This window comes from Rissa tridactyla, chromosome 2 (genome assembly GCF_028500815.1).
Source record: "Rissa tridactyla isolate bRisTri1 chromosome 2, bRisTri1.patW.cur.20221130, whole genome shotgun sequence".
Taxonomy (NCBI): domain Eukaryota; kingdom Metazoa; phylum Chordata; class Aves; order Charadriiformes; family Laridae; genus Rissa; species Rissa tridactyla.
This window is the reverse complement of record NC_071467.1, coordinates 18,198,653-18,220,690: the sequence shown is the minus strand read 5'-3', so window position 1 is coordinate 18,220,690 and position 22,038 is coordinate 18,198,653. Positions and strand designations below refer to the sequence as shown.

Sequence of the window (22,038 nt, the reverse complement as noted above, 5' to 3'; positions counted from 1 at the left end):
AAAAATACGCTCTACCAGTAGGATTTTGCAAGATGTCTCACAATTCATCTGATGAAATGCTCACCACGAATAATTATCAAACAAAAAAAATGTGATGTGCTGCTACAGATTGAAATTCAGCCATTGCTTTCTTCAAGACAATCCCTTGGAAACAAAAGATCAGAGCCACAAATAGCAGTTCTGTATTTTGAAAAGATGTTGTCTCTTGGTTAGAAGACTAAGTACATTGCAACATGTACTTGGTGAATCAGTGGAAACATCCTAAAAAAGCTTTTATCTTTAACCAACAGTGTTGGTAGACTGCAAATCAACAGCTAATTCAAAAAGTGTACCTAAATTCAGTGGTCAAAAAACTGTTGCTTATAAAACCATTAATCTTCAGAAGTTCTACCTCTTCAATGGATGGCAAATGTAAGCAACAAAACATACTCTTGTCAAAACAAAACAGAGGATAACGAGACAGTCCTGAAAGGATTAAGCTGTGACCGGAGCATTCTTTCCTTGAGTAACCTGAGTGATGAGGTCGTTGAAAGTTTTTCAGGTGTTTTTGGTATTCTGACAGAGTTAAATATAGGGAACCCTATGCTGATGAAGAAAATGCAAGGAACATTGTCTTCTTCAATCAGTAAGAACAGTATTTTCCCCTTTATTTCATATTGTTCCAAAAGACCAGATTTCTTTCATAGAGCCAAAAATTAATAACTGCAATTTCTAATTACATATCTGCAATACTTGCCTCTACATCAGAGTTATCTTAACATCAAAAGATTCATATAGCTGTCTGTCTATTACATTTACTTCCATTATACTTTGCACATACTTTTTTGGCTGTTATCTCACTGCATCGTTTATGTTACAATGAAAGACACTGTTGTCAAGTTTGGGAACATTTTGCATTTAAGATCTATACATAACTTTACAGCAAGTAGATGTTTCTACTAAAATGGCCAACTACAAAAGAAATCATTGTTAGAAACAATTATTTCCATTACTACTATTTTTTTCATAATTAATAGCTCCAGCTGACAAGAATGGGGAGGAGTCCAGTATACTTTAGACACTATGCTCCTGCACCACAACCAAAGGAGAATGGAGAAATAGCATGACAAACGAGCTTCTGCATTAGTATTAATATGGTAAAATGTACTAACAAATAAATATTCTATATCAGGAGAAGAGAAACAACCAATGTGCACAATTTGCCTTTAAACTAACTATAATCATCTCATAAAAACACAAACAAACAAACAAACAAACAAAATACAAAAACCCGAAACCAAAACAAACCACAAAACATCTTGACAACTGTTGGAACCTAGTAAAAATTTCCACGCAGTGAACAGGAACAGTTAAAACTTTATGTAAATACCAGAATACATATGAAATATTAATAAAGTGCTTATCACATTATAATGCCATCATACTAACACATAGTGAGCCCTCAGAGGCTGTAATTTGCTTTGTTCAGGATATCCTGTCCCTGAAGAAAATAACAGAAATACAACATATTCAGAAATGACAGGAGAAATATTTGAAGGAACAAATTTACTCCTTACAAGCAAAAGAAAGATTAGGATTAATTTGTTCTGAGAGGAATCAATGACATATTTACAAGTGAATGTCACTGTCCTTAAACTGAGTATTCATGCTGCCAAAACACTCTGCATATTAAAAGAAAACTCGATTAAAACTAGCAAAGGGACACCTTTTCAAACCTGAAATATTAAAACAATCTTTGCCTGAAATTTTGTGTGTGCACAGAAATGGATAAAGCTATGCAGCCAGACTTTAATGGCAATATGGAAAAAGATGTGATGAGGGTACCTAATGGCTCTCCCACTAATTAAGGGACTTTGCAATTACGGCACACGTATTTGTAGTACAACCTTCACCTCATTTGTAACATAACTGTGTTTCAGTTCAACACTGAATGTATATTTTCTCTCATGCAATACAACCTTTCAGACATTTCTATTTTTCACTCCCCAGTTACTCCCTGAAAAGCATCTTAACTCAAGCTTGGCAAAGAAGCTACATGAGTAAACTGGATAAAAACTATCACCTCAGCAAAAATCTTCACCAGAAAAGATTCATATACAATATTATCTGGAAAGTATGCAAAAAACATGACAAAAATTAATGGATTTGCCTGTAGATTTTTTAAGTTTGTATGTCTGCTTTTCATAACTGTAAAGGGTATAGTTCCTTGGGAATCTGTACGACCAGAATATCAGAGACTCTGACCTTAGCTGTTTAGGACATACTGATAAACATGGACAGAAAATGTTATAAGGACAAATATAAGTGGAGGTAGCATGTGAGGACATGAAAACAAGATTTTAAAGTCCCTATCTTCCAGCTAAGGTTTAGCAGACTGGAAAGAAATTGTATGGCCCTGAGAAAGCCAAAGGAAAAGACCTCACGCAATTGGGAAGCTATGAAGAGACTAGATTTTTAGTTATTTGCTTGAAAAAGCACTAATTTTCACAGGATAAAGTATTTGATATTACTTCTTGCTAATCATGAGAGCATATATTTAAACAAATATGAAAGTTTTCATAATTTAATTATGACGTCATTCATTTCTTAATTATTGCTATGATTTTTTGCAATATTATTTGTTACATGTTTCGATGTATTGAAAAGGAACATACATTTAGATATGAAAAAAACAGACAACAAAACCCAAAACAAATCAAAACAAAACAATACAGTACAGTAACATTGTTTGTTAGTTAACTAAAACTACCATACATATGCTGGAAACACAACTGATACAATTCCCAAGTGATTACAGACATCCCCCCAAGATGAGCTGAATCATATCTTTTTAAACTAGATTGAAAATACACACATTTACTATGAAGGTAACTTTAGGATATTAGAAATGATGTACAGATATATAAACAAGAAACACACATGTATTTGTGTGAACCCCTTCCAATCATGTAATTAGTCAATATGGTTATTTGTAATTATCATGTTCATCAAAACTTACAAATCATAGAATCATAGAATTGTTAGGGTTGGAAGGGACCTTAAATATCATCTAGTTCCAACCCCCCAAATAGCAGTATAAATTCTGTAACAGTTTATCAACTTTGGAGCTATGCATCATTTAACAGAACCAGCTAAATAAATAGAAATACAGAAAATATTTCTGCATTTGTAGAAAATAGTTATTATAAAAATTGTTCCAGCACAACATCAAACCCACTGGAATACAGATAATGCATCATTGGAACTGTTCAGCTTTAAAAATTCATTAACAAATATTTGTTTGTTATTTGAACATTAAAATTTCATTTTTTAATTCTTAATTTCAATTTTTCATTTACTAAGTCTTAACTTCAAATTCAGTTTTGAAAAAGAATATCTTCATAAACTGAAGAATAATAATAGTAATTAATATATGTATCATTTCTTTATTTGACTTCTGAGCAAGAAGTGCTCTAGCATTTATTATGACTGTCTACTCTGCTTCAGGACTCAGCACATTGGCCTTCTATGTAACCAGAAAAGGATGCTTAATAAATGTTCTGGCAAGAATTATGAATAATCTAGTTATCCATCTAAATCTAGAATCGCTTTTTAATTTCTTTTTATCTTTGACCAGAAATATTGCCACAATTTAATTAGTGTTGAAGGGGAAAATATTTTTTTCTAGTAGTTTTACTTTTTTTTTTCAGTATTATTTTCAGCTGAACGTCCCTTTTTCTTGCATTAATAGAAAAGAGAATTCAATCTCTTGAGCTGGTTTACTTTTGCCATTTATTACAGGAAAACACTTCGGTCATCTCTCTTTTTATATTAAAATCTGTACAAGCTCATTATCTTTCTTCCTTCTCTGAACTCCGATCAGCTCTACAGTATTTTTATGGAGATAGATTTGGCAATATTTCAGGTGAGACTACAAGCTACTGCAAGCAGTCCCCAATCTTCTATATGAATTACCATATGATTTTTACTTTGTTTTCAATGATTCTTAAATCAATTTCTTAGGTTAAACCTATTAATTTAGTATTCCTGGGAAGTATAACTGCAATGCGACCTCCTCCTCTCCCCCTCTTCCCAGTATTTATCAATCTTATATTTATTTTATCATACAATCTACCTGTTCATTCACCTAGCTTATGTCTCTCAGGTTCTTCAAAGTTTTCTTCTGGTTGTAACTATTCTAATCAACTGCTACCATAGAGTTCACTTTCAGATCAGTAATGAATGTATTAAAGCAAGATAGAACTAATACAAAATTTGAAACGTTAATTTAATTATTTGATCAATATTTAGCATGCATGCTCTTCACTGCTGAGAAACTTTTTCTTCTTACAGATATTTTTGACTAATGACAAATTCATAGAATCTCACATGAAACTTTCTTAAGTTCTACTGAAAAAAAATTAAAAAATAGTGAGTTCTTTATCCATGAATTCTCTGTAATTTTCATGAAAATCTACATTATTAATTTCTTTACAGGACATAAAGCATTGAGTGAATGCAAACATGAAATTCTGACCCATAAAAACACTGTTTTAACTGATGGGCTAACCCTTTGCTATGTCTGGCTAGGGTAGAAGAGGGAGATGCGAAAGGTGATAGTTTACCTAGAGTTCTGGCCAGTTAAAAAACATCCCAGCTACGTACATGTGATGTTTTCCTAACATACAGATGAATATACAGAAGAGCACAATCTGTTATTTCCTCAGATTGAAAAGGAACGATTGGCTGATTGAGTCATTCTAGTGAAGAATATCTTTCATTTTCAAAGATAAGGGGAAAATACGTTGACTGGAAAATAAGTTACTCCTTGTGTTCCAGCTTTTCTCTCCCCACCCCCAAATACACAAACATAAACATTATTCTCAATGTCACGAAAACTAAATATTTTTTTTTTCCATTCATGCTTCTGTGGCAAGTTCTTCTTTACTGATAATTTATCAATTCATTTTCAGTATACTAACACTTCCAGAAATTTATTCGTAAATTTAACCTGTCTTCACAACTGTGCATGCATTCATTATTATTCCGGTTAAAAATTCATCAGCCCCAACACCAAAATAACTTCTATTAATGCACTACACTGACTCAGCTTCTAAAGCATCTCCTCTGTAGATGCATACATGAATGTTCCTTTATGCATACATCAAATTCAGAAATTTTGTTATACTGAGGTAAGCATGGGAATAGTTTGGATGTGAAAATTATGTCACTAACATTGGCTAAGAAGAATAACATAATCAATAGTTATTATACAGTTAGATTCTGAAAGAAACTTATGTTTTACTATTATAAAATTTAAAGTGAAAAAATAAAAGATTTGAAATGCAGACACAGATATTTTCATATATAAACCTTTCCATATAGCACATACTCTTAAAGAAATAAAAAATTCTAAAAAATAGACACTTAAGTAACTACTGTAGTTTTTAGAAATTTTGTTGTTATTTTAACAGTTCTCAACAGAACTGAAAATCAAGACATTTAAGAAGAATTCAACTCAGACAAGAGTAGCCATGAAAAGTTAAGTATCTAGTCAAAGCTATATGTGTAAGCTACAACTGCAGTGAGTGGAGAATGTTAGGAACCACCAGCGTGTTTCCGCTCACTTATCTTAACTATCATTTTAAAGCCAGAAAAACTGTTCTGAGGGTATTCTGAGGATATGGTTCTCTACTTTAACTTACATAGGAAGCCCAAGTTGACTGCATTCCTATACATGGACCTAGTTTTATGAAATAACTTTGGTCCAAGTGCTCTAACTACATTTGCACAATTTTGTAATATAGGTATCACTTGGAAGCTAACATTGACAAATAAGAGTCAATTATCAGGCATCTGAACTGGTAAATGCCGATTTAAATTTATACCCAGTTTTTCTAACCTATTAATCAAAGTATGAAGAATAAGCATTGTGCCCACAATTTGAAATGCTTTCAAGTATAGGCTATGAAGTCCACTGACAGTTCTAATACTAAATATATTAACAAAAGATTAAATAAATTTGACTAAGGAGATATGGAGTGTATGAGAGTACATCAAAAAGTAAGAGGTGCATTACCATGCTTTTCCATGCTGTAAATCTGCAAATCCATGGACAATGACTACACATACAAGCAAATGAAAGCAGCTGACCACGTACCCACACACCTTGGCAGAGGTGCACTCCATACTCGTCGGCCACCACCAAGACAAATAATCTCTGAAGATCCTTCTAAACGATATCCAGATGAACATGAGAATGTCAGAGTATCTCCCACTCCAAAATTAAAACCTATTCTGTTACCAAATTGTGGGATCCCGGGATCTTCACAAGGTTCAAGATTATACTCTGAAAACAAGAGAGCAAGTCAGCTTGTACGAGTAAGTTTTCTATCGGAAATATTTGTAATCTTGCAGTCTAGTAATTTCTGTACATTTCCACCTATCAATACAGTTTTCAGATTTAAAAACAAAATGAACGTGTGAATGTTAAATTGGCAATTATAATACATTAAAAGTAAGACTAATGAATATATTTACAACGTTTTTAAGATGCATACCACAACATACGTTATTCCTCTTACAAGAGTCATAAATGTCCCAGGTACATAAAGCAAATTAAAACAATGGCACAGCATAAAAGCCTAAATGATTGACTTTTGGGCTTACCTGGAACTTTATTAACTGAAATTGGATTAGTACTGATTTCCCCCCTCACTTGATAGTGTCTTACAGTTTACTGCCATTTTATTTATCCTGTAACAGAAATTCTCTACACAGGCACAGAGGTTTGCTTGCTTTGATTGTTGTGCTTAGGAAACAACTTATATAGTTTTATGATTTGGTATATGTGTTCATCAAAATCACTTCAATTTTAAACTTTTTTTTCTTTTTACATAAAATACTGAAAAAGTCTTTTTCAGGAGACAGTTATTACAGGTAGTTCCTTACCAGAGAAAGAAATATTAAATCCTTCATACGATATCGAAAAATCTGAAATAAAGCGCAACTGAGCCCTGAAATTTCCATAGAGACCAGCATTGATTGGTGAAGGAAGCTCTGAGCCAGTCAGACGTGCCAATGGCTGTGTGAAACTGCCATTCTCTGTTATTAGTAAGTAGTCATGATGATCCTCCAAATGAAAGGTGTAGAAGGTGAACTGCACTCCTATTAGAAAAAGTAGAATTAGAATTACGTATCACACTGATAACATCAATGTAATTAAGCCAAAGATTAAATTCATGCATTTCGTTATGAATCATGGTTCAGAAAATGAAGATAATCCAATTTTTCTAAAAATTAGTATCTTTCCTGATTTTAATATTAAAACATTTTTGCAGCAGGTCTCTGGGTTTTGACACTTTCACTTTTGCCTGTAGCTGCAAAATATGGATGCTTGATTTATGGAATTCAAAGATATATGCTTGTATTTTCATGTAAAATCCAATGACGCACTAAACAGTTCAAAATTACAAACTGTTTACAGCAGAATGGAAAAGGTAAACCTTATTTCTTAGTGTTATCAGTATCCTTGTATAGCAGTAGTGAAAGGAAAGGATATAAAATATATGATATTATATTCTCAATGCACATACAGTAACAGCACCACTTCCTCCCAAAAAAAGGGAGATGTGGCATGTGTTAAGACTAGGGTTTTTTGCAAATCATCAGATACAAATCACACATCTAGAAAGGAAGATATATCCTAGAACACAATAGCAAAAAAAAAAAAAAGACTTAAAGGTCAAGACAGACAAATTACTTTTCCTGCATTTCTGTAACTAAGAGCTAGACCATGATCTTTGGGTAGAATGCACAGAAAAGTCAAGAAAAAGAAACAGGATAAGACACTAGCTGATTAAGTGATTATTGAGACCTCTAGTGTAATAACATTTTTATTTTTATCATAAAAGTTATAAATGATTCAGGCTCTGTGAAACGCATCTAATGATGTAACACAGAAGATCCATTCATGTGACTGAAGATTAATGTAGTGAATAAAGATTAATGATCTTTGGGTACACTCATGGACAACAGATTTTTAATAGTAGACACAATTTAATCAAAAAACAAACAAATACTTCCCCTTCCTGCTCTCCATCCTCCCTGTCCCTGACAAAGAACATCCCAAACAGGGTAAGAAAATCCAAGACTGAAGCTAGATATACTGTGCTTGACTGTCTAAACATAGGAACCTCATGACCCTTTAGGTGCTAGATCTTTTCTAGACATCATGTGCAGCTTTACAGTTCTCCTGAATTTTTTTTTCTTCACATTGCGTTGGATCCCTGAGGTTGTCTCAAATGGCATTAGCCTTTTATGTTAATGCAACTCAATTGCACATATTAAATAGAGTTTGTAAGGGTATCTGGAATGTAAGCACACCTTGTTTATGAGGATATGTAGTCAAGGACCTTTCAGTATAGAAAGCACAGACAAGACATGAGGGAAGTAATTAGGTATACACACACATATACAAGCTTTCTTGAGCAGGATTTAGTGGAGACATTAACAAAGACCAGAACCCTTAAGTTTCTGACTGATGGGCCATTGAATATATCACTGTAATCTTGTAACAGTTCAACCAGAATTTAATAATTCATTAGAACGGGGGAAAGAAGATTGTCTTGAGCCCCATGGAAATTAGAAATTTACTGTGGAGTATTTGAGGAAATTTGTAAGAATATGTAAAATTTGAGATTTTTAAATGGTATTTGGAGACTGCAAAACTTTTTGTGGGATGCTTAGGGCTAAAGGCAAGTAAAGGGAGGGATTATGGTGGATAAATGAGAAAAAAGTGTAGGAAAATGGAGCGGGTTAAGTCTCTTTTACTAATCCCTGCACCTAACCACTGCAGACTGTCCCCTATAGTTTTTAAACTCTGTTCCTGACTATTCAGTGTTTAAGTTTTTCCTCTGTCCAGAGTGTGAGCACGTGCGTGACAACTAGTGAACATTAGTATGGACTGCCTGGTGAGAAGGATGAGGTCAGGGACCAACAACTGGAAAAAGGGCCATCGGTCACAAGGGAGCAGCACCTGGAGGGAGTGGGACTGGGGGCCAACTACTGGGCCAAGACCTGGAATAAATTTTGGAAACAAGTTTAGGTTACATATCTTTTGAGCTAATGGATATAAATTTAGCTTTGGGATTGATAAATGCAAATGGTTTAATTTTTTTATCATAGTTTTGCATAGGAGACAGTGTTGATCTGAAATGAAAAGAGAGCTCTTAAGAGATAAATGTGATACATACAGAATTAGGCTGAAATTCAGGCTATATTTGTTGCACTTACTGCACTCCAAATTAATTTTGGCCCTTTTTATACATGAAAATACTGCAACATCAAAATCAGAAATGCCAAAGAAAATTTTATGGTAGTAACCCCAAATAATGGAATTCCAGTGGATCACGGCTGAGCTTCACTGAGTATTGTTCAAACAACAAACTCAAGGTTTAACTCACGGGAATGTTTCAATCAATTTTCCAGATTGCAATGACATTTCTAAGCAAAACCCCAAGGTATATCCCAGCAGTAGCTGTACAATTTATTTTTCTTCAGAAAATATTCTAATCATATTAATATATGCTGTGTGACAGATTGTGTCTTCTCCAGAGAAGAATTTTAAAAGATATGATCAAGTAGATTCCTTCTTATTCTGCCTCACATGCCCCTTTCTTTAAAAAGGGAATATTTAAAATCTGAAATGAAGACAGGAAGATATAATATTCTAATGTCATTTCTCAATATTACAATCCAGGCTGTTGTGGCGTGGATAAATTAACTGTTCTCTTTGTAAATGGTTTAAAATATACTATTGATACTCCACTATATATTGAATTGCATGCTGACCACAGGCAAAATACAATAATTATTGTCATGATAGATGCTTCCTTTCCTCTTCATAAATAATACCAATTACTAGACATATTAACTATATTTAAAGTGCATGTTCCATTCCCTAGTTAACAAATTTAAAAAAAAATAAAATAATATCAAGTTTTAATGCCACTGAAGAATTGTAATGCTGTCCCACATGAACACAAATGAAAATTCCTTGCAGAATTCTAGAAGTTTAGATACACTTGAACAGTAAAATTAAAATATATATATTTATATTGAAGATTATGTTAATTAAAACAGCATATACAAACATAGAAACTGTTTTGCTTAGCAATGCAACATATTGAGATGTAAAACATAAATCTTAACTAAACGTATGCTTTTAATTGCCTGCTATTATGTAATAGGAGTATGAAGTTGCAACATAAAGATGTGTGTTTAAAAAAAATACCCCACAGCATTCTGGAGCTGCAAGTTACATACATTTTCTTGTCAGTCTGACATTAAACCATCTAACTTTGTCAAAAAAAAAAAAAGACTGAAGAGAACTTTAATTATTTTTTAAAAATCCTATCACTAGTTAATGGCCAGTAGAAGGTACTCCTTGAGATTCTGAAGTTGGAATTATATTAGACACAAAACAGACCAGAAAATGAGATTTGCAGAACAAAGTTTTTTTCCCTCACTTTAACCCATTTATGTGTATGGGATTAATTTTCCCAAATGGTAACTATCTAAAACTTGTCACTCAGTCTCCCAATGGACGATTCATCTGGGGACTATATAAACCCCCTGGACATTTGATGATAAAGATAAATAGACACCTTCAGACGATGGTTCATTCCATCTGCTTTAGATACCTTTTCAGGGTGAGATGACTCATATCCTGAAGATATATGTGTTTGTCCATTAAATACAGAAGTGGCCTAATGAACTAGCTTACTCACACAGAGAACTTTAGTGTTAGAAGTTTAAAGTTAAATTAAGTAAGCCTGTGGCTTATTGTCATAAAAGGAGAGCTATCTTCCCCATGCAGTTCTACAGAAAAAGCTTAAAGTATTAATACCGTTTTGCCAAGAAGAACAAAATATAAGTTCATACAATATTTCCTATTTCCTACTCACAGCAAATCCTCACTCTTCAATTGTTTCCAGCAGATCTTTGAGCAGCATAAGCCAAATGCCCAAGTCAAATACAACATAGTATTCATATTTAATAATGTTTTTCCTTAATAACATTTCCATAAAATAATATAAACCTTATGGACACAAACAAGAGCATGCCTGTATCAATATGTATGTGTATGTGTAAGTATCAGCATATACGTGCTTATAAATGTGTATGTTTATTCTATTACTCTCTTTCCCTGTATAATATTTTTTCTTTTTTTCTTTTTCTTGGGATTCTCATTATATATAATGTTTTTTTCAATAGCTTCACATAAAATGTAATCATATTGAGAATTTTAGTTTTTATTTATCCTAACTTTTACGTACTTCCTTAGCTGAGGGTTCAAGAAAAAAGATAAATCACAAAAAAAACTACTTCATTTTCTAAAAAAAAAAAATTAAAATTAAGTACTTTCCTACATAATCCTATTTTTAATTTAAAAAAAATAAAAGTGTTAATAAAATGTCTTTCAAGAATTCTGAAAAATATGGTTTAATCTGGGTTTATGTTTACTGTAGAATTTACTTAATTTTCAGTCACATATTACTCCACAAAGCTAAATTCCATCTCTGCTACTTCTCTTCAAGGCCCAGATTATAAAGCTTAGGCTGGTTATGCAATGGCTTTTCAGACAGGGTGCAAACCAAATGACTACAGGGCTAACAGTTTTCTTACACTTTATACAAGTCTTTCTTGCTTATCTAGACAAACAGTTATATTATTCTCCTTTGCAAAAGATCCACAGCACCTACTTTCCTGCAACTCAAAAAGCCTTGTATCAATACCTAGAGGTAACAAAGGAAAATGTAGTATTGGATGTAGGCTCAGTAATTTCAGAATGCTTTTTCACTGTGGGTACTTAGAAGCAAATTATATTGACACAGTGGTTTCAACTGGTAGTAAAAAGAGACTGTGGAATAGCTGACGCAATAATTTTGAGAGATACAATTTGCCACTTTAACACTTTAAGGAGTTTTAAATGGGACATCCAGTCAGAGTGACTTAACATCTAGATGAGGAACTATCGTACTATTTGCACAAAATAGCACAAGGGGATCCACAGATCAGCACAATTCTCTGTGAGGGAAGTCTTATTTTTATGTTATCAATAACTCTTTCTTAGAGGAATACATCATTGGTGTACTTTGTCATATTTTTCATGCCCTCATAGAGAAATATGATAAAATTCAGAATTGAACTTGCCTTCCTTCTTCTCCTTTTCATTCCTTTTTTTTGTATTCTTTCCAGTGTTACAGATGCAATTCTCCTTTTTGTAGTGTACTATGTAATCATTCCCATATTTAAAATAAAATACCAACAAAAATCTAAAAGTTTGACCATGTTCTCATATAGTCCCAAAACCTTTCACCTTAAAGCAAGTAGGACACACAAGTAGGACACATTTTGCTATCTGGAATTACCAACTTGCATTTGTGTCCCAAGCATTTTCTAACCTCTTCTTATTCCTTTGAAATAACTCTTACTAACATCCTTTCTCAGATAAGAATTAAAATCAGTATTACATCTTTATCCTGAAATCCTCCTTCAACAAATAACCATCCTTTTCTTAAAAGTCTCGTGTCCCTCAGCTTCTGTGATCAGTCATTCTATAACTCTTTCTTACCTCTCTAAATGTTCTCTTATTGGGTTCCATTTTTTTTTCTTTCTACATTTATACCTAAACTATATTATTTATTCAATCTATATATGCATATAAAACTGCTGCATATATATGCTGTCACCCTGAATATGTATCTCGGTAAGCTGAAACAGTTTATTTTCTTCAAAATAATGTGACTTTTCTTTCTGACATTTTCTTGTTGACAGCTAGTCATAATGTAAAATTTAAGCATAATGAGAAATCTTTTAAACAACTCCTCTGTCATTAACTTCATTCCTTTTTTATGCCATAATATGATAACATCTTCACTTAAGTCTTCACTTCAGATTCTTCTATTGATACCAAGTCTAAATATCAATGATTACTTCCTGCTAATCTCTCTCTAATATAAGGCATTTCCTCCTCAACATGGAAAAAGCATTGATCCTCTTTCACCTGTACAAATTAATGTGCACACATCCAACTATCTGTTACTTGGAGTATAAACTTTTAGAGACTTTCTGTTCTGTGGCAAGCAAAAAGGGCCTAGTTCACATCTGGAATTCTAGGAATTACTATAATAAAAATAAACAAAACCAAAAATCAGCAATCCTAGTTCATTGCTGCTAATTTAGATCTACATGTGTAGCACAGAACACTGGATTTACATTTTTTAAAAAAAAAAAGGGTCGAAAAAGAGAAATTGATTTATTTACCTTTTCCATGGGTAACATCCACAGTCCACGTACAATTCAGTGAATTTGGATACAGATCAGGATAACCAGGGGATAAAATCGTTCCACTAGGTCCTCTAACATCTCCACCACATAAAGCTTGAAATAACAAAGAAAATAATAAATATAAAACTTACAGATGACAGAAAATATAAGAAAATATTTTTTAAAAAACTTCTGGCTTTAAAATTGCTTAAAAACTGTTGGTCAAATGATTCAGTAATTCCACATATAACCTTAGCCCATTTTTACACAATATGAAAAGAAATACAATCCATGAATAATTAACATGTTCTGTTATAGGTACTAAGAAAATGAAAATTGAGGTTTTTTGCTGGTTTTTCACATTTTCTTGAGATACTGTGAAAGTCACAAGATGAAGGCAGAAGAAGATACGGAGCCAAACAATATCACTTTAGCCAGAAGCTAAGGCTGGAGAGTTAAAATGGCAGTGAGTGGATATCGCTATTGAAGAATTACTCACTGAAAATATTACTGCAGGGAAGCATGACATCCTTTCTTGTATCTAATTATTGGATATGCATCTATATCTATAATGCAAGTGATAATGATAATGACAATTGCCAATATAAGAATAAGTCTTTCTACAGTATCAGTAGTGACTTTGTAAAAGTAATCAGTAATTGAGCAATATAAAAATTAAATTGCAGCTTGAATTAATACAAAATACACAAATAAAATCTTACAACAGTGGCATAAATATCTTCACAATTCACCATTACATTCTAATGGTGAATTTTCCATTCCAGAGCTTTTGAAATATTATATAGAGTAACTTTTAGTACTGAAGAGGCTCTTAGAGCTTAGAATTATCTTTTATCAATAACAGTGATTAAAACTCAGTGCCAAGAAAAGTTATTACATCATAGTTCTCTGAATATACATTATCTCAGAAGGGCATACATTATAGAACAAATGAATATTTCTATGGGGTTTTTTTGCTTCAAGATTAAAAACATCTATTCCTTTTATTTTTCTTAGCCTAATTATATGCATTAGAAATGTCCCAGAATACAAAAAAAAACAGTAAACCATGTTATTGCCACCAGATTTCAGTACAATAATATAGACTGCTTTAGGAAAGGTTATTGCAGTTCTTAACGAGCAGCTCTTCCAAAGTAATTAATACAAACTCTCCCTTTTCAGCCTTCAGTAGTCGAGTTCTCAACCAGTGTCCTTTCAGAAATTTTATTGGTATCAACCATAGTTTCTTTGAGTCTGCACCTTAACCTAAGCCAGCATTCAGCGATCCCACTTTTAATAAGAGGGTTTTCTCCTTAGCAGACACTGAAGCCGTTGAAAGGCAGTTTGGGTGATAGGTATACAGCAGTTACTTGCCTGCAATTCCAGTCTATACAACTATCAGTCCCTCTTTCCCTTCTTGTATAAGCTGTTGCTCGCCTACTGCTCGTGTCTGTGTTTCCCAGCCTGTGCCACTCCAGCGAGGGCAAGGGAAGGAGGCTGTCCCAGGCTGGTGGAGCAATACCTGTTTCTGAGAGAGGCTGGCCCACCTGCACTAGCTGGTTTAACCTGCTCCTACTGCTCCTGTAACACCAGTCAGCAGCAGCTACTGACATAGTGCTCTACAGTACGGCTTGTAAAGGTGGGAGAAATTTGGCCTTTCAGTACATGAACAGTCCTCAAACAACATCTTCATACTTCTTCAGGAGAAAGGTGTTGTGAGTAATTTGTTACATCATGCCATTTATTCTACTATAACTTAATATTTATTCTGCTTGTGGAATTTCTGCTATACATTGATGGGATGAATCATGAAAGTTGTACCTATTATTGCTTTTGCTACTAATGCTATTTATTTGAGAATGAATATGCTGACCAGTCTTGATTTTCTGCTTGTAGAAGTCCATTCAAAACTGATTTAAGGACAAGCCATATAGCAAATCGAAAATATCCAGAATGTACCTTCTGTCTTACTGTCATCACTATCTTTAGGGCCCTGAATAAAAAGAAGTATACATTTAACTACAGTTTTCTTATAAAGCAGAAACTGAACTTCATCTTATACCCTAGGATGAAGATCACCCTATTTTGCTTAGCTAAATTTGTTTGGTTGTTCTAACTAACCACATTCCTGTTTTAAACTTGTATATTTGTGTGGGTAACCTCATGATTTCTTTGAGTGTGCTATCTATCCTGCCAACTTTCTAGCCTTTTTGGCCTAGTTGTAAGCCAGAAATTTGCAGATCCAGTACCATAGGCTGAAATAGGACGTTCTAGGACCACAACTGCCCAGTCTCATCATTGTTGCCACACGGTAATAACATCCCAGCGTACTAATTTTCCTCCTCACTTCTCTGATGAAGAAACAATGCAGATAACCACTATCCACTTATCACCTGATCTTATTATATTTAGAAAATAGTGAAGCAGAACAAAGCTGTCCAATGACAGCATGTTATTGGACCTTCTGATGGTTATTACTTACTTTGTCCATACCTTAGGTCAGCCCTATTAAATAAGCAATCGGTTTTTATGATCATGGGAAACAGCCCAAACAAATCATGTATTTTACAGTGGGCATTTGGAAAACCTTTCAGGAATGCAAATGGTGAGAAAACATGTATGGCATGCCATTAGGCACTCCGTGTAATTCTATGAAGGCTAGCAGATGGCAAAAAAAGGCATCAAGGGACCAGCACTTTACAAAACACAGCCAAGTTGACAGATCTGAAATATAAAATGTGCACTGGTCCTGATAAGATGGCAAACAGCCCAAGCATGTGATATCACTACTAGTATCTGACTCTTTCAGAGTGCAAAGGAAAACAGAAACACATGAAAATAAAAACAGCAGAAGATAAACTCCACACATTTTCCAAAATTCTACAAGAAGCCTTTCTTTCACTTTATATGATTATACAGAGATGGAGGCTAGAAGAGACTGAAAGAAGGATGAATACATAAGCAAATAAATGAAGTGCTATTTTGGTGTTCTAGCATGGAAAATGGAATTTTGTGTTGCTAAGACACTAACAATCATTTCTTTGCTATGCAACCAGAGAAGCTGAATCAAGACATGCCAAATTTTTTCCCCTCCATTACTATGCTTTCAGAAGAGTGAGAAACAAAATAAAAAAAATAAAGAAAACAAAATATAGAAGTGACTGAATGAAATACAGATAGGTACCTGCATGTATACTATAAAATACCTCTACAGCACTGTGGTGATCAGAAATTATGTGACAATTTAAGAAACAAGTTTTGGATAATTGTGAATGAAGATTAAAATTTAATTGTGGAGCTCAGTGGCTAAGCCAGTTGTTTAGGTGAAATAAATTCTAACGGTGTTGGGCTGATTACTTGCACTTTATTTTGTTGTAAATTATCACAACTGCATTTATTTTTCTCAGTAACATGATCAGTCAAAAGGAAGAGGGACAGCAAGCAAGCCTAGCTTGGAAAATGATCCTATACAGTTTGAAAATAATTTTTGGCCCAAAAAATTTTAGAACCTTTATTCAGGCTACTCGTAAATTTCTCAGCAGGAGACATGCAGGCCATGCTTCTTCCCTGAAATACATGAGTAGTTGTAATGAAAGCACTTGACTTGTGTCATTCATAAGATTATCAATCTCCATTTCAGGCCATATTTCATGCTACTATAAAACTGTTACAGAAAATCAATCTTCCAATAATAGAAATAGTCTCATAATTTCTATCTTAAATTTATTCATGGTCTATTTTTACCCTTTTGTTCTTCTGCTAACTTGGCTTGTTCTTTTCCCTCTTGGGGACTCACTTTGGAAGGCTGGTAAAGCACATTGGTATCTCTGACCTTGATCAGTTAAAGAGACAGGTTTTCTTAATCTACTTCTGTAGATTAAGACCACTATGACCACTGCATGAACAATTGCAAGTACTCACCTGCTCTTCTTGTCACAGCAGCTGCACTACACAAACATATCGCTTGGACACTTTACATTAGATTGTGACATTTTGTTCACAGATATTTTTTTCCATTTTTTTCACATCCTCTGTTCTATGTTTAACATATTTATATTTTACTGCAGAAGTCAGTCTGTATAATGTCTTCCCGTAGAGGTCAGCCTGTATAGCTAGCTTAACGCTTGTTCACAGAAAAGCTTCTTACCTCTTAAATTTTACTTTTTTATACCACTAATTATGTTCTCTGTCATGTGAGGTCTTTGAACAAGGTTTATACCTATTTAAAACTAATTTACTTTGCAGTAACACAAGTTAGTCTCAGTGTATAGCACTGAGTGTATAGCACTGAGTGTATAGCAATAATATGAAGTTATCAAGAAAACTGGATGCGAGAAGAAGGGGGCCACCATATCCAAGAAGGACGGAAAGCTATCAAGAGAATGTATCTGTTATTTCAGTAAAACAAGAGAAAACAAGAAAATCTATACAAATACATGCATCTGTAAATTTCTACTTATAGCGTTCACTAGCAATGCAGTAAAAAAAGCCATATCATCCCTTTTTAGCCTGACTGAAGACAGTGATGTCTGAGAAATTAACATTTTCCACATTTTCAAATTATATCACCTACCATTTTGATATATAAAGTTTTTTCAAGAGACTAGCCATAGGTCACTAACTAAAACTCGAAAACTAACATACAATGATCTAACTCAATTTTCTCAAAAAAGAGAAAATACATATAAGAACAGAAGCCTTCAGAAAAAAAAATACTTTTTTCAGTAAGTTCAGCTTGCTGCAGGTACAAATAATTGAAAGTCATTTGTTTTCAAAGGTGATGGGAACACATTTATAATTGATTAGTAACAATGATCAGTTTTACAAATGGTTTCAAGAATCATCGAGAAAGACTCATATGCTAGTTCAGAAAGAACCACAGAGTGGAAAGAAGATAAATCTATTCACACGTAGATGTGCTTGTCTATGTGTATACATACATCTAAATACAAGTATATCTGTGCACAAACACACAGAGGCCCCACTACATTAATTTGCTGAATTAACTCTAACTTCCAACTAGAAATGTGAGGTGATTTGCATTTGCTATGTAATTTGATAATAAAAGGGAAATATAAATATAGTTAAAAAATATTGAAACAGTGAATTAGAATTTGAATCTTATATACTGTTCTTCATGGACCAAGAAACTTCAGCATCTGTCTTCCTTAATTAAGGAAGGTGTAATGTGTCTTAAAATGGGATGCAGTCAAGTAATAACAAGTTAATAACAATATGGACATAAAATTATTATAATAAGCTTACGGAAAGAAAACTTGGACTGAGTTATATCACACAAGAGATGAACTTAATAGAAACTAGCGTAACCTAGATTACTCACAACATAAACATTTTTACCTTCTTATTTAAATTTAAACCAGACCACAACATGCTATCCATTTCCAATTCTGGCATCTACCCCACTGAATATTTGCAGCAGGTTTTTTAACAGTTGTATTTTAATAAAAGTATTGGGTTTAGTTTAGAGGTGCCTTCACAGAAATGACATAACATCTCTGTCATACTTCCTGGATTTGTTCCTCATGGTACTGCACAAGTCATATTTGCTAATTCATTTGGACATCTAGGCATTTTCAATAAAAACATTAGATGTTTTCAATCTTCCTTGAACATTTTTCTTGCTATTTATTAATTTTCTTAAGTAAATGAAGATCAAGTGGGATGACAATATTTATTTTTAATTCAAATAATGAATAAGAATTATTATGTATTAGCATTCAATTTCGTGTTATAACGAAGGGAATAAAAAGCACTTTACACTCTTAATAAGGTATCTAACTTTTACATTAATTTTCCTGTCATTTTAAATGGGAATAATACAATACTTCACATATCGCGTAGAACAGGTTTTCTCACATATATTCAAAGCTTAAAAGTAAAATTCTGTTATGAGATACATATAGAAAGGACATGGTAAGACAAAATTTTGTCGTATGTGTTAAGCACTTGGAGGAGATTACAGTCAAGAAATTAAGGAATGTAGAGATATATAGGTAGGCAATGAATCATATGTAGATGTTAGATATGAATGGTGTAAATGTAATACAAGTAATATTTTCTAAGCAAAGCTCAAAACCTTCTATTTTATCTCTCAAGTATGAATATTTTCTGAAGGCCTGTACATACTCCCATTTGAAAATGGTGCTTGTTATTTATTTGTATGTTTATTTTCCTAGCTAATGTGTCCCACATTTATGATACATAGACCAAACCACATCTTCATATGAACTATTTCAAAATAAATAAATGTACACAGTAATACCAGTCTTTTTCTCTGGTCTGCATGGGTAAAAAAGCTGTTTACACATGAACCAAAGAAGGAAAAAAAAAAAGTCAGAAGTCTAACCCTTGATCAGTGCCACCTCATTTGAAAAGAAATTAAAAATATTTTGCCGAGATGGCTATCCAGGACTTGGTTATACATAACAACACTAAAGTGCTTTTAACAGTATATTCCTAACAGTCTACAGACTAATTCATTTCTTGAAAAGAGACTGATGGTTTGATAAAGATCATAGGTTTTACTTTTCATTCTTTGAAGAAGCCTTAATGTTATGGTTGTATAACTTATTTTAATACAGTGGAGTTGCTGTCTTGAAAACTGTAAAGCAATTCAAGGACTGTGTAAATTCAAGTAGTTTTCACCACAGTGAAAGGATGAGAGTTAATGGATGGAACTGGAAGACAGGAAGCTCTCAGTATATATTAAGAATATTTATTATATGGTCAAACCATAAGACAGGTTGATCAGAGAAGAAATGGAGTCTCCCTCCATGGAGATAAAACTCAGTTGTGTAGGATCCTGAGCAACCTGATCTAACATCCAGATTGGACGCGCTTGTTGGGATATGGGTTTGGACTAGATGACATTCTGAGATTCCTTTCAGCTGTAACTATTCTATGATTATGAAAATATTTTCCTTAAAGATTTATCTTTAAAGAGGAGAACTAGATTCTACTATCCTCAAAGGTCAGAGAACTCTAAATGTTTTATTTTTTTCTGGAAAGGTTTTTGCTATACTTCTTTATATAATTTCTTCTATGAAGAAATAGGTATATTTTTTCTATAAAAACTTCTATGTTTGCATATATATGTATACACATACACACACAGAGAGAATACGTATGTGCACTGAGGAAGAGTGCACACCTTATCTATGTAGATACACATAAAAATCAAAACTAAGGAAATTACATATGAAATCCTCCATGCATATCAATTATTCAAATATGAATGAATTATACTCCCTCAGGCCAGTCTTTAGGGAACGAAAAAGTTTGTTCATTTTGAAACCATCATTCTCAGAATTGTCAAAATGTTCCTGTAGACAGCCAAGTGTGACTTCCCTGATAATCCTTTTATGATGCTTATCTGTGTAACATCCAAACACCTCATGAAAAAATTAGTTTACACTCCTTCAAAGAATTGAATTGCAGTCAACACCATCTACTTTGAGGAAGAACTGGTTATAAGAAGTCTAATTTTTTTTCATCTTCTACACCCTTCTCCTCCTCCAAAACACTTACAGTCGTGAGCTGCCATGATCTGTCTGTGCAATTATCATGGTCTATCTGCATATCAGTATATGATGTAATTATCAAAAAGAGGTGCAATTATCAAAAAGAACAATCAATGAAAAACTCTGCTCCTCAGAAACAGTCAGAGTAATATATTGAATGAGCAGGAACAGTGACCAATGTGTTTATTAGTGTCACAATTAATACAAACTCATACTCGCAGTGTATGCAAAGAATCGCCCATTTAGCAAATGCCCTTTTTTCCCGTGGGGTGCAAGGACACTGGATCCTATTTCAAAACATTCTACCAGAGAGGAAGTTCATCAGTGAAATTAAAATTAGTTCAACCATGAATTGATTAAATTTACTAGAATAAATGTACTCAATCCTGCCTTTAGAACATATTTATTCAATGGACAATTGCCATTTAGCAACGTACTCTGGAGAAAAAATAAATCTCATTTACTTAATGAATTGCATGCTAGTTCAGCATCTTAAGGAAGAAATTTATCACAATATGTAAGTTTATTTCACGGCAGAGCACAGTATTTATAGAGAGCGTGTAATACTCTTTGCTTTAGATGGTTACCATCTAGTGCCTAACACCATAAGAAAACACATCGTATGTCTATGGCCTATTCAGTAAAAATATAGTTCCCTTGGCTGTGAGCTGTGGGAACCCCACAATTCTTCATCCCAAGAACCTGACTGAGAAGCAGAATCCTTTAGGAAACAGGCTTGCTGAACTACAGAGTGCCATTTCAGGAAAGTCATTATTCACACCCCTTTCTACCACTGAAAAGTTCGAGCATCATCATATACTGACATGTTCAACATATTGAAATATAAAAATGAAAGCATTTGCTAATTAAATAAGCTGAAGGCCAAGAGAACCCCTACCATTTTTTAAAGACAGAAATACAGTGGATATTACTATGTTTCCATATGTCAAATCAAACATGATTAGTGGGCTTTCCCAGTAGTCTTCATTCAATTTCAGCTTTTTCATTCTAACCGAGTGTCCTGAAACACTAAGAACTGTTTTAGAAAAATACACTATTATCAGCATTATGTAGCTCATAGAAGTTCAGCAGATTTTTTTCTTAAATACTACTCTAGAATTAAGTGGGTACGTTATTCCTGATAACATTTTCATCATCAGAAGAGTGTGCACCATGCTAAAAGGAA

At 33.4% G+C, this 22,038-nt stretch overlaps 1 protein-coding gene across 3 annotated transcripts in view; it reads right to left on the bottom strand.

Moving 5' to 3' along the window:
* Nucleotides 1-22,038, bottom strand: part of CSMD3 (CUB and Sushi multiple domains 3) — a 688,054-nt gene that overhangs the window by 254,250 nt on the left and 411,766 nt on the right. For all 3 annotated transcript variants that reach the window (XM_054193012.1, XM_054193014.1, XM_054193015.1), the window contains 3 exons: nt 13,309-13,425; nt 6,931-7,146; nt 6,140-6,328 (listed from right to left, as the gene is read on the bottom strand). In XM_054193012.1, coding sequence (XP_054048987.1) covers nt 6,140-6,328; nt 6,931-7,146; nt 13,309-13,425 — 522 coding nt within the window. The remainder of the gene's footprint in view (nt 1-6,139; nt 6,329-6,930; nt 7,147-13,308; nt 13,426-22,038) is intronic.